The following is a 13,951-nucleotide window of genomic DNA, read 5'->3' as shown; positions in this document are numbered from 1 at the left end:
AGCCTCCCACCCCAACACCACCATATAAGGGCCATCACCACCCAGCAGAATTCCAGGAGACTGTGCAGGGGAGCACGGATTGTGTAAGTATTTTCCTCCAAACCTGTGAATGGTGGGCTTTCCCCTTAATCTCACCCCACATGGAGATCTTCAGAAGGCTCTGGGGCCAAGAGGCAGAGGGATAGGGCCTCATGAATTAGCTAATATTCTCAATATAGCAAATTAAGAAATCAATTATATTAGGAGAAGTTTCAAACTGGTAAGCAATGTGGGGTCATGATGTGGTGCCCATTTATTTGTTCATACTTTTATTCTGCAAACCTTTATTTTGTTGTACTGTATTAGGTGCAGGTTTTTTTACTATCAGTTGGGAATTCACAAAGTTACAGTCCCTATCTAAGGAGTTCACAGTCTGGTGAGAAAGGAGGCAAGTCATCACTAATTGTACCAAGGACTCTGATCAGAGAATGAAGACTACAAGATGGTGGAGTGGGTCCCCTGGTCTAGACCCTGGGAAGGGGCCTAGAGTGGGCTTTATAGAGGATATGATGTCTTACTGAAGCTGGAGACTCAGCAAGAAGTGACTCATGTAAAAATGCAAAGAAGAGGGAAATGTTCCAGGCAGAGAAGCCAGAAAATGCAAATGACCTCTGTGTAAAGAGCATTGACCTGGAGTCAAGCGTGACTTTCCAAATACTATCTCCTCTACTCAGTGGTGGTGTATCTTTGTACAAGTTGCTCTAGCTTCCTGACCTGGGCTGCCCAGCTGTAAGAGAGCAGATAGCCACATTGACATTCAAGCACTATTGAGTGTGAGTGAAAGTTATTCATCAAAGATCCCCTTTCCCTGTGGGTAATTCTCACTCCTGTTCCTCCCATGACTGTCCAGGTGTCAGGACAAGATGTTTCAGCTTTGGAGACTTGTTCTCTTGTGCGGCCTGCTCACTGGGACTTCAGCATCTCTTCCTGACAACAATGTTGAGAGAGAGCTGCAATCTGCTCTTAAAAAAGGACTTGAGACTGATGACAGTGCATCTGAACGTGAGTCAGCAGGTGGGATGATCAGTGGCTCCTATTTCTCTAATTTTGAAAAAATTCACTCCATTTTTCATCTTTTATTTGTCATTTACATTATTTCAATGAAATATTTTATTGATATTTGCAGCATATTCTTCTGTTGGGTCATTCAGTCTTCTTGGTAATTTGAATTATCTAATTGGAAATTAATCCCTACCAAACCTAGGTAGGCTTAAAACTACCCGCCTTTCCAGTTAGTCATCAGTTCAGTTCAGTCGCTCAGTCGTGTCCGACTCTTTGCCACCCCATGAAACGCAGCACGCCAGGCCTCCCTGTCCATCACGAACTCCCAGAGTCCACCCAAACCAGTTACTCATATCGCTTTTTAATTCTGATTTCTTAAGAGAACTTGGCCTTCTCATTTCCTGTAAACATTACCAGCACACTGACAAACATTCTTTATAGGAGAAACTAACTTCTGAAAATGACTGCCTTGAAACCTTGCCAGGACTTCAGTTCAGTTCAGTTCAGTTCAGTCGCTCAGTCGTGTCCGACTCTCTGCGACCCCATGAATCACAGCACGCCAGGCCTCCCTGTCCATCACCAACTCCCGGAGTTCACTCAAACTCATGTCCACAGAGTTGGTGATGCCATCCAGCCGTCTCACTCTCGGTCGTCCCCTTCTCCTCCCGCCCCCAACCTCAGGCACCCTTCAAAAATATACTTTCCAGTTTCATTGCTGATAAAACTGAGCTCAGAAACAGAGTGTCTGCACCAAGATCACCTAGTAAGTTACAGGACCAGAAGTAGCTTCCATCTCTGTTTGCATCCTTATAATCAGGTGATACCATCCGTTGCAGAGCCAAGTAGAACTACTATGATTACATATCTTTTCCTGTAGCCTTTTGCTTTTCCTTGACTAGTTATCGCCTTGTTTCTCATTTGACTTGCTTTCAAAATATATATTCTTAATTCTTTCCAAATGTGACATTCTACATCTGCCATTATTCCATCAAATCCCTTTTTCTCTGAAGGACCCCCATTAGGACACTCTGTCCTTCCTCTCCTGGATGAGTCATTTCTTTCTAGGCCTGCTGCAAGACTGTTCCTGGGAATCCTATTGGCCACTTTCATGAGTTGGAGCCATAATTTTTCCTTGATTCTACGTTTTCCATTTCTTAGTTTTTTCCAAATTTATTTCATTTGTTTGAGTATCTCATTAGAGCTTCACTATTAGAAGCTGGAGTTCAATCAATATCTCTTGCCTACAAAGTGGATTGGTTGCTTTGTTGATGAATGATGAGTATACGTTAGTATGAAAGCAGCATAGAAGGAACAAGGTCTCCTAGCTGTGTGACTTTAGCCCCATTTATTAGTGTTTTGATGTTTTATTTCCTCATATGAAAGTGCAGATAATAGTAACACCTACTTTATGGAGCTGTTGTAAAGACTGAATGAAATAACAGAGGCAAATAGTCTCATTTAGTTCATGGTGCATAGGAGCTGCTTCATAAGTTGTGTATCACCCTAAATGGAGATTGCTTTTGCAGCTATCTTTGAGAAAGTGAAAGCTGATTTTCAGTCACTCCAGGATTTCACATGTTGGGAGATGATCCCTGTGAAGGAGGTACTTAAGGAGAAGATCCAGGAAGCTGAGATCTCGTTACTTAACGAGAAGATCTGGGAAACTAAGATCGCGTTGGACAAGTACAATACTAAAAATCTTCAACTACCTCCCAGGTGTTTACGGTGAGTTGATGTTGAGTTCACCAGTCCATCCTAAAGGAGATCAGTCCTGGGTGTTCATTGGAAGGATTGACGCTAAAGCTGAAACTCCAATACTTTGGCCACCTCATGCGAAGAGCTGACTCATTGGAAAAGACTCTGATGCTGGGAGGGATTGGGGGTGGGAGGAGAAGGGGATGGCAGAGCATGAGATGGCTGGATGGCATCACCAACTCAATGGAGGTGGGTTTGAGTGAACTCCGGGAGTTGGTGATGGACAGGGAGGCCTGGCGTGCTGTGATTCATGGGGTCGCAAAGAGTCGGACACGACTGAGCGACTGAACTGAACTGAACTGATGTTGAGTTCACATTGACGTTCTTTGTTCCAAAAGAGAATACATATGTTTGGGGAGGTAAGTTTAAGATCAAAGACAGAAAAGTTAGAAAAAAAAAAAAAGAAACCTTGTTCATCCCTGAGAGTGGAACTGATGTGAGGCCAGCTCTTCTAGAGTTTGGGAAAATTAGAGGCAGGGCTGCAGGACCTACCAAGCTCTTAAAGGTCTAGGCTTGCTTTCTTCTCATGTGATTTCAGGTTCAGGATAAAGGCTCTCTTCACCCTCGTCTCTACCTGTTTGCTGGTACCTAAAGTCGCTTTTCCAAGGAGTAAAACTTTTCTTCCCTGAATATAGCTGAGTATAAAAGTCTGAAAGACCTCAGGACAGAGGAAACTAGAATTTATACCATATACATGGCCCCATACATGAAGTCTGGGAGCCAAGCAGTGCTGGGTTCAAAATCTGGCTCTGCTAAAATAGAATGAAATAATACTGTTTACAGCAACAAATGGAAGGATGTAGAGATAATCGTACGAAGTGAATTCAGAGAAAGACAAATATCACATGATATCACTTATACGTGTAATCTGAAAGATGAGGCTATGAACTTACACAAAACAGAAACAGACTGATGGACATAGAAAAAACAACTTATGGCTACCAAAAGGGAACGCAGTGTGGGAGATAAATGAGGAGTCTGGCAGTAACATATACACACTGCTGTATATGAAGTAGGCAACCAACAAGGACCTACTGTATAACACAGGGACTATGCTCAACATTTTGTAACCACCTGTAAGTGGAAAAATGTGAAATGAAAAGTATCTCTGTCTCTATCTATATATACCTATATCTATATCCATCTACTGGAGAAGGAAAAGGCAACCCACTCAAGTAGTCTTGCCTAGAGAACCAAGAGGAGCCTGGTGGACAGAGGAGCCTGATGAGCTACAGTCCATAGGGTTGCAAAGAATCGGACACGACTGAAGTGACTAGCACACACACATACCTATCTATCCATATATAGCTGAATCACTTTACTGTACACCTGTAACTATCACAACACTGTAAAGCAACTATACTTTAAGTTTTTAAGAAACCAAATTCTGACTCTGGCACATATTCACCCTGGAGTCTTGGGGGAATTACAGCTATCTCCTGCCATGCCATCCAGTGGAGAGAATCCAGCCTCTGAACTGGGCTGTCATGAAGACCAAAGCAGGCAAAGTCAGTCAGGCTCGAACACTAAGCATGAGACTGGCATAGAGAAGAGCCCAGACATGGCTGCCTGAGAAATGACAAGGGTGAATCGTGGTTTTTGCACAGGTTGACAATCAGGAGCATCAATATCGGGAATATCACATTCCAAGGGACTTCTGAAGGCACAAGCATCAACCTGCGTATCCCCATCACCGCTAAGGTCATCCTGACCCTGTGAGTACTGGTTGGAATCTGAGGTTTGCGCGATGCAGTGCAGTATGCCAATAGATCTCCAATCTGACATCAGATTTTCCATGCTTCTGACTTGGTCTCCCAATCTGTAAAAGAAGGAGACCTTTCCAGGTCTAAGGGCTTCCTTGGTGGTTCCATATGGTAAAGAATCTGCCTGCAATGTGGAAGATCTGGGTTCAAAGTCTGGGTTGGAAGGATCCCCTTGAGAAGGAAATGGCTACCCACTCCAGCATTTTTGGGCTTCCCTGGTGGCCCAGAGGGTGGATCCCCTGGAAAAGGGAGTGACTACCAACTCCAGTATTCTTTCCTGGAGAATCCCATGGACAGAGGAGCCTGGTGGGTTATGGTCCATGGGCTCGCAAAGAGTCAAACACACCTGAAATCTTAACATTTAAAATGTTCTAAGAAACATTAGCCATAACCAATCTTTTGCTAAAAAATCCTTCATGAAATATATGTCCAAAATCATCATGCTTATCTAATTATAAAACTTGAAAACTGAGAAGATCGAACATTTATAACCCTTTGATGAAGTTTCCTGCAGCATCACTTTGTCTCTAAAGATTCTCTTTAAATGATAGTGACCAGTATGGGCCACATAGTATTGTACAGTATGTAACGAATAGCATATGAAAATTATATGGAAACTATAATTTTTAAGTGTTTTGATTATTTTAAAGATATAAAGAGATAAAATGAAGATGTGCAGCAGAGTCTTTATCAATTAAATGCACTATGATTTCATCATTTAATAGCTATGAGATCTTGGGGGATAGTTACTTAACCTCTCTATACCAAGTGTTTCCACATTCTGAAAATAGAGAGAGTAATTTTCTGTCATGGTAGTGCGGTCATGATTAAATGAGTTAATCCAGGTAAAATATTTTTGTTTGAAATACCTAACACAGAATTTGTGCTAAAGAAATGTTGACGATTATATTTATTTTAATCATCAGTGTAATACTGTATAGAAATTTCACATGAGAGAAACCCTTGTGGCCAGGAGAAGAAAAACCTAATATAAGAATGTCGATTCTGTAAAGCACACAGACAATATTGACATTGTCCATAGACGCCCTATATAATGTCCACAGAGAAGGGGACTCAAGTGAGCAACAAGAAGGGATTTCTCCACCTCTGTTAACTGTGAATCTTATTCCCTGCAGGCCTCTGTTGGGTGCCGTTGTTGACCTGACCCTCAACTTTGTCCTACAGACAAGCATCAGCTTTAAAATTGCTGAAAATGGTACCTTAATGCTGGTCATGGGGGACTGCACCTACACACCAGCCAACATCTCACTCCCCGTCGTGAACAGGTCAGGCCCAGATATCTCAGCAGAGCGGGACTCCCAGAGGAGTTGGAACTCCTAATTTCAGCCCTATTCCTAAATCTGGGAGGGAGCAGAATATGGTGAAAAAGAGGTGAAACTCTGGAGACAAGCTAGCTTTGCCACTGACTTATGGTTTTATCATCATTCTAGCTCTAGGAGCTCCAGTGTTCACTTTAAACTGAGGATGGTAGTAACGCCTGATTCATAGGCTACTGTGTTGACCAAAGGAGAAGATGCAAGTGTTTAGCATACAGCCTGGCACTGTGCTCTCAGTAATCATAATATCCATGTTGACTTTCTGTCTTTCGGTTCTTCCCCTAGCTGAGACAGCAGTGTTGACCTCTCCAGCCATAACTGTGAATTTGCATATTTCACCTTTCAGCTTTATCTGTTTTTGCTCCATGCTTTTTGAAGCTCTCTTGTTAGATGCTTGCACATTTAAACTGTTATGTCTATTTGAAGAACTGACCCTTCTCATATTATATAATGTCCCTCAATAATAATAATATAGTGATAATAATAATAATTCACTGTGTTTACCTTCTTGCCTCTAGTTAGGAGGGCAAGAGGAGTAGTAAATGCCTACCACGCGCTCTAATTTCAGATTGTCCCCAAATCACCCTCCATGGACTGGGAAATTCCCAAAATAAGATCTTGAAAACTGAATCCTCTCCTTTTAAATCACTGGTTTCTGGTAACATACCAAACCTACATCTTAAATCGTGTGCTTGAAAGAGCATGTTTAGCCCAGGGAAGAAGGTGGAGGGAGAAAGGCTGATGCTAGTCATGGCTGGGAGAGGAGAAATAACTGCAATGGCTGGTGCAGGTTGGCCTTGGTAAGGAACCAGACTGAGCCATGAGCAGAGGTCAGTCCATCCTGCCTCAACAAGGGATATGATCACAGGTTGCCTAAAGACCCCCAGAACCAAAAATAAGCTTTGCAGACTACCATCACTTGAAAAAATTGAGCCCTTCTGGACACTGCTTCGCCTATAGCTCCAGAGAAATCATCCAGCCTTCTGGGTCTCAGTGACCGTATCTGTAAAATGGCATTCCACTCTGCTGCTCCAAACTCTCTGGGGGCTTTTCTCTCCACTCTGGGTACAATCCCAAGCCCTCCCAGGGCCGTCTAGTCTACCTGATTTGGGTCCATCCTCTTATCACGGTGCTCTCCCCCTTGCCACTCTGCCCTAGACACACTAGCATTTACTCTGAGCCTCAAACAAACTCCTTCCACCTTGAGACCCGTGCAGAGGCTGTTATGGATGCCAAGTACACTTATCTCCCATCCCATCTCAATGTACATCTCATCACTCAGGGTCTAAAACAAGGTTCTTCCTCTTCTCTCTTGTAAGAATCTGCTCTTGCCCTTCTGAATACCTTCCGCAAGTTGTCATTACTATTTAATTGTAGGTTTACTTCATTTATTACCTCAGCCAAAAATGTGCTGAGCACATCCTCCATGCCAGGCAGTCACTATTCTGAGCTCTGGAGGATGTATCAGTGACTTCAGGCAAAGAAGTTGCTCTCATGGAGCTTATTCTCTTGAGGGAATGACAAACAGACAAGCATTCAGTCCGACAATAAACAGTCCACGAGGTAAATGTCAGATGGCAACCCTCCCTGGCAGAGCAGCACACTGAACAAGCGCAATGACACAAAGCCCTCCTTTACGCAGCAGTCAGGGAGGGCTGCCCTGAGGAGGTGACAGTTATGCTGGGGGCTGAAGGCGCGAAGGAGCCAGGCTTAGCCACATCTTTTCATACTTACTTACCAGACTGGGAGCTGCTTGTGCTTTGTTTATTCCTGTGTCCCCAGTCTGGCTTGGTTCCTGGCATATCTGGTTGTTGCTGTATAAATATATGCTGCTTGAATCAATGGAAGGATAGATGGATGGATGGACGGATGAAGTCTCATGTTTGTGATGGGACTCTCATGAGCTGCTGGTCAGTCATGTGGTTCCAGGTGATGATCCCCTGAGTAGAAGCTCAAGTCACCTGACTTCAAGGTGCTCCACCGTCTCCCGCCCTCTTCCCACTGTTCCTCCTTGGCTGCTCTGCCCACTTCACTGGTCTTTATCAGGGCCGTCTACAGGCTCACTGGACTGATCAGCGATATCAGAAGGACTTTGACCACACTTGTGAATGAAGTGGAGGACTACATAGTGCAGTTTGTGGTGAGTGCCCCACTTCCGGCAGCTCAGAGCCAGGCCAGGTGGGGAGCGGGGGTGACCTTCCCTGGGTGGGCCGTACTCTTTGGGCATCTTCCCTTCTAAGGGGCCTACTTCCTTTGGGCTGTCAGCTGCTGCTCCCCTCCTTCACTCAGCCTGGTGTGGGGAGAAGGGTAGGAGGGATCTGATATGAGCTGAAATCACTGGGTTCCAACTTGAATCATATACCATACCCATGTACCGCCAGTAGGCCTTTTAGCAATATTCTTCTTTATTGAATACAATTTTATTTAATTCATTTAAATATAAAAAGTACACATACTGTAAGATTCCTGTGCATCATATGCAAACCACATGTACCATGTGCCAGAAATGATTCTAAATTAGTAACTCTGGGATTTGGCTGGGGATCATGGTTTATGGGGGAAAAATTCCTCCAGAAGACTCTGTGATTTACGAAACTGGAGGGGCACTGCTCAAGCTGTGGTTCTCAGAATAGCAACACTGACCTCATCTGGACACCTGTTAGAAACGCAGACTCTCAGGTCCTACCCCAGACCTGCTGACTCAAGAATTTGCATTTTCATGAGATCTGTGAGGATTGTATACACACGAAATCATTGGAAACACTTCTCTATGGTTCCAGGGCCTCATTTGACTGATTAAAATTCCAATGTTCCAAGGTCAAGGTTTCTAAGAGCATAGCATGCTGGAATGTTAAAAGTCTAGATTTTAAGGCTTTAATCTTCTGAAGTTTTAGGATTCTAGCATGCTCTGGCTCTCAGATTTGGGCCTTCTAGGTTTCCATTGTTAGAGATTCCTAAGGGCCAGAAGCTGTGAGGTCCCGAGTAGTGAGCACCTCTGGGGTGGTGGCAGGGTGCTCCCGGCGGATAATGATCAGTCCTCTTTCTCTCCCGTCTCTCCTCTCCCCCCACCCCCTCCCAACATCGCTCCTGCCTTCCTCTCTCCATCTCTCGCTGTGTCTCTCCCTGGTGTCCTGTGACCCTCAGCTGTGCCCACGAATCCGCACTGTCATCACCTCCTCGAATGAGAATTTGGTTAGGAACCTCAACCGTAAGTCACAGCCTGGGGAAGCGGTGGGGGGCTCCCTCTGCAGGCTTCCAAGGGCAGGCACCCTGCTCTATGCCTGCTTGACAGGCAGGCCTGGTCAGGGGACCCTGGAGAAGTTCAGGATCCTTTGTCCCGAGTAAGTCAGGAGAGTGTGGCTGGGGGAACAGTGTCCCTGCAGATGGAGGGCTTCTATCACCCTCCTTCCTTAAACCTACGGAAGCTGCTGCACAGATTGATGAGAGAAAGAGGACGGGCCAGATCTGGGTTCAAATCCTGGATTTGCTCTGAGCAACTGTGGGGTCTTGGTCAACTGGTTCCACCTCTCTGATCCTTGGCTTCCTCAGAAATGAAAAATTTCAAACACTGCCATGCTGATGAGCGGATTTAAAGAAAAACCAGAGAGCCTAATATCCCATACTCATTGCTACTGAACACTGCCCCTTCCCTTTCCCTTCTGATGAGGAGTTGTGGCTTCACCCCCAGCCCCTGGGGGCTTTCATTGTCCTGGGTCTCTGGCATGACTGGGGTTGTTAGGGCTGGGGGGGCAACAGAAATGGGGTGAGTAACAGTGTCAGGGTCCTGGAGGTGGTCCTTCTAGAAAATAGCCACAGACCCAGTTACCTGGGCCATACTTCTGTGCTTCATATACACCATCTCATTGTATTCTTTCAACAACACTGTGGAGTGGGTACTGTCATCATACCCACTTTACAGATGAACAAACTGAGACTCAGATAGACAGAGGGACATGCAAGAAGTCCCACTGCTGTAGGTCTGACCTGCTGGGGGGTGGCAGCCACTGGGATCTAGTTTCTATTCAGCTATATCCAGATCTGGAGAAATGCTACTGATTTTGTTCCCTCAGATATACTTCAGGAAACCGCAAAACAAATTGTAAACTGAAGAGGACAGATGAGAAAAACCACTGTGATGCCCGCCTGCTGGTGAGGACTGGACTTGGGGCCCTGGGCTGAGGAAGGATGAGACCTCCCCACAGGGGCCTGTGGAGAAGGAGAAGCAAGGCTTGGCTTCTCTTCCTTCTCTAGTAGCAGACTGGGCCCTGATCTTGGTCACAGCCTGAGTCCTGACCCTTAATCACACCCAGATTGTGCTTGATTCTGCTCCTTGACTGAGCCCAGAATGCAGTCAGGTTGAAGTTTAACTCAAGTTGTTGACTGAGCCCTGACACTGGCCCGTATCTCAGTCTGATCCCTGATCCTGATCATATTCTGAGCCCTGAACCCTGGCTCCTCTGGGCCCTGATCAGTCTTTTCACATCAGCCATTGTTGCTAAGGTGAGGGGGTGGGAGGGTGAGGGGATGGAGAGGGGTCAGTGCCAGGTGCCAGAGAAAGACCCTAAACTACAGGTGCCAGTCCCTCCCAAGCCTCAGAGCTTGCAGCGTCTGTGGGGAAGCACTCTGGCAGCTGTGCCTGCTGAACGCAGGAGCTGGTAAGGGCCCTGGGGTGTCCATGCCTCACACTGGGGTCTCCTTCCAGATTGGTTTCCGGGGACTTGACTGAATCTCTGTACCGTCTCCCTCTGGGACGGTCGGTGCTGCCACCATCCGTCAGGAGTGACAACTGAGCCCAGTCAAAGGGCACCTCTCAGATATCCTCCTCACAGTCAGGACACCCTATGCTCCTCGCCCTCCACCCCAGGCAATAAAAAGGCATTTCTGCACCTTCTCTGTGGCCCACGGCATTCCTTCCATTGGGATTTTGGGGGAGGTGAGGTATGGACAATCAGGGCAGCAGAGACCTGGATCTGAAGCTGGAAGGGACATTTGGGATTATCCAGCTGCAATCTCGTATCTTACAAAGGGAAAACCTGAGGCCCAGGATGGGCAAGAAAGTGACCTGAGGTATCGGAGAGACAGCCTCCCTCTGCTTCCACTGCAGCACCACCACGATGGAGGGCTGCCTTCCCCAGCACAGCTGACCTCATGACCTCCTCACAGCACCCTTCTGCCAGGAAGTGCTCTTGTCCCCATTGTACAGATGAGGAAACTGAGGCTCACAGAAGACAAGCGATTCATCAAGGTTACAGGGTGGCAAGTGGCAGGGCTAGAATTTTAACCCATATCCCTGGGAACACTTGCTTAGAGAGGTGACACCCTGGCTCTCAGTACTCAGCCACCTTCCCCCTGCCCCCAGCAGGTCCCATCATCTTGTCCCTGCTCTCTTCTGAGCAGGATTGATGAGGTCCTCTCGAGTCCCCCCTTCAGCCCTAACACGGAAGCCCTCAATTTCCCCTTTTCCCTGGAGTGGGGAGCAACGCACCTGTTACACACAGCTGCATCACATGTGCAGAGGACTGACCCGGGCTGTCACGTCAGGATCCCCGGGCTTCTTCTTTCCAGAACACCATCTGATTTTCCTGACAAAAGACCCAGAGAAACTTTGTCCATTTTGCCATGGAACCATCTCCGTGCTTTGTGCCATTCTGTAAGGGGAGGACCACTGTTATCCTCCTTGGAGACTCAGGTTAAGAGAAGTCAGTGTCACACAGAGGTCTGCACCAAGAGCTACTTCACCCAAGGGCTTTCTACTTGATGAAGGCTGCCTAACAAGGTTAAGTCCCTTCAGGGAGCCCTTGAGCCCCTGGGGCTACATCCAGGGGCCTTCAACCAGCTCTCCTCAGCTCTGCTGAGTGGACCTTAGTTCAGGCTGTGCTGGGGCTAATGACAAGGCATAGGGTGAAGGGTTGGACAAAGGTGAACTTGAGTTACTTGGCCTCTACCCCTTGCTAGCTGTTTAATCTCAAGCAAGTTTCTCTTAGAACCACAGTTCTCTCACCTGCCAAACAGAATGACCAGCAAAATTTTCTCAGTACGCTGGTGTGAGGTTTAAATGGGTCGATGACGGGAAAGTGCTTAACCAGGGTCTGACACTGGTGAGCACAAGTCAGGCTCTACCCACTGGAATTACTGTCAAACAGTGCTGAGAAACCACATATTACATCTTTATACACTGAATCTCATTAGATTCTCATTTTTACTGAGTGATGCAGTGAATTGTTCTTGGGGAATCTGTGGCAAGTGAATCTCCAAGAGGAGCGGTGAAATGACTCCTCCGGGGTCACCCACCTGGTCACAGGCAAAACTATGTTTCATGTGAAGTCGGCCTCCTCCAGAGATTTTTCTTCCCCTGCTGGCCATAGGAAAAGGATGACAGTTTTCCTCTCTGTTTAATTTTTGTGACAATCTCAACTCCCAAAACTGTACATAGGAAGGTCTCTCAATTCAGGACTTCTAGCTCCCTTCGGTCAGTGCTGAGCGTTTGTCCAGGTAATTCTGTCCACCTGGAACATAATTGCTTGCCTCCTTGCAGCTTCACAATTCTCCTCAGCCCTACAACTGCTCAGGAGCTGTCTCCTGGTAAGTGGCAGCCACTTCTCAATGTTTCCCCAACAAAGAGACCGTTTTACCAGCTGGTAGGTCTACCCAAGCTACCTTGTCATCATTGTCCCATACAGACAGAGGGAGCAAGAAGGGTCAGCTCTCATGATTATGGCTGCATTTAAAAAAAAATCTCCCCCCCACCTCCATTTTTAGTGAGTGGCAAGAATACACAGAAGACCTGTACAAAAAAGATCTTCATGATGCAGATAACCAAAATGGGGTGATCACTCACCTAGAGCCAGACATCCTGGAATGCAAAGTCAAATGGGCCTTAGGAAGCATCACTAAGAACAAAACTAGTGCAGGTGATGGAATTCCAGTTGGGCTATGTCAAATCCTCAAAGATGATGCTGTGAAAGTGCTGTACTCATTATGCCATCAAATTTGGAAAACAAGGCAATGGCCACAGGACTGGAAAAGGTCAGTGTTCATTCCAATCCCAAAGAAAGGCAATCCTAAAGAATGTTCAAACTACCGCACAATTGCACTCATCTCACACACTAGCAAAGTAATGCTCAAAATTCTCCAAGTGATCCAGGAACTTCCAGATGTTCAAGTTGGATTTTAAAAAGCAGAGAAACCAGAGATCAAATCCCCAACATCTATTGGATCATCAAAAAAGTGAGAGAGTTCCAGGAAAACATCTACTTCTGCTTTATTGACTACGCCAAAGACTTCCACTGTGTGGATCACAACAAAAGGTGAAAAATTCTTAAAGAGATGGGAATTCCAGACCACGTGACCTGCCTCCTGAGAAATCTGTATGCAGGTCAAGAAGAAACAGTTAGAATGGGACATAGAAAAACAGACTGGTTCCAAATTGGGAAAGGAGTACGTCAAGACTGTATACTGTCATCCTGCTTATTTCACTTATATGCAGAGCTCAGTTCAGTTCAGTACAGTCACTCATTCATGTCCGACTCTTTGCGACCCCATGAACTGCAGTATGCCAGGCCTCCCTGTCCATCACCAACTCCCGGAGTTCACTCAAACTCATGTCCATCGAGTCAGTGATGCCATCCAACCATCTCATCCTCTGTTGTCCCCTTCTCCTCCCGCCCCCAATCCCTCCCAGCATCAGGGTCTTTTCCAGTGAGTCAACTCGTCGCTTGAGGTGGCCAAAGTATTGCAGCTTCAGCCTCAGCATCAGTCCTTCCAATGAACACCCAGGATTGATCTCCTTTAGAATGGACTGGTTGGATCTCCTTGCAGTCCAAGGGACTCTCAAGAGTCTTCTCCAGAACCACAGTTCAAAAGCATTAATTCTTCAGCGATCAGCTTTCTTCACAGTCCAACTCTCACATCCATACATGACCCCTGGAAAAACCATAGCCTTGACTAGACGGACCTCTGTTGGCAAAGTAATGTCTCTGCTTTTTAATATGCTGTCTAGGTTGGTCATAACTTTCCTTCCAAGGAGTAAGCGTCTTTTAATTTCATGGCTGCAAT

General features: G+C 46.1%; 1 protein-coding gene across 1 annotated transcript; it reads left to right on the top strand.

Moving 5' to 3' along the window:
• Positions 1-895: 895 nt before the first annotated feature.
• Positions 896-10,776, top strand: LOC148775365 (short palate, lung and nasal epithelium carcinoma-associated protein 2B-like). Its single transcript, XM_088844370.1, has 8 exons — positions 896-1,041; positions 2,568-2,766; positions 4,404-4,511; positions 5,696-5,845; positions 7,943-8,036; positions 9,041-9,104; positions 9,967-10,045; positions 10,599-10,776. The coding sequence occupies exons 1-7, from the start codon at positions 903-905 to the stop codon at positions 10,002-10,004; spliced, it is 792 nt and encodes a 263-aa protein (XP_088700496.1). The 5' UTR covers positions 896-902; the 3' UTR covers positions 10,005-10,045; positions 10,599-10,776.
• Positions 10,777-13,951: the final 3,175 nt, after the last annotated feature.

The sequence above is a fragment of the Moschus berezovskii genome, chromosome 15 (genome assembly GCF_049115385.1).
Source record: "Moschus berezovskii isolate FMDL1 chromosome 15, NW_MosBer_1.0, whole genome shotgun sequence".
Lineage (NCBI taxonomy): Eukaryota > Metazoa > Chordata > Mammalia > Artiodactyla > Moschidae > Moschus > Moschus berezovskii.
The sequence above is the reverse complement of the archived record's forward strand: the minus strand, read 5'-3'. Positions and strand labels throughout refer to the sequence as shown.

What these genes read in the sequence shown, in the direction of transcription:
- LOC148775365 (XM_088844370.1), top strand. Translation starts at nt 903, where the DNA reads ATGTTTCAGCTTTGGAGACTTGTTCTCTTGTGCGGCCTGCTCACTGGG. An exon ending in CTACCTCCCAGGTGTTTACG is followed by an intron (nt 2,767 to 4,403) that starts GTGAGTTGATGT and finishes GTTTTTGCACAG; the next exon opens with GTTGACAATCAGGAGCATCA. An exon ending in GCTAAGGTCATCCTGACCCT is followed by an intron (nt 4,512 to 5,695) that starts GTGAGTACTGGT and finishes TATTCCCTGCAG; the next exon opens with GCCTCTGTTGGGTGCCGTTG.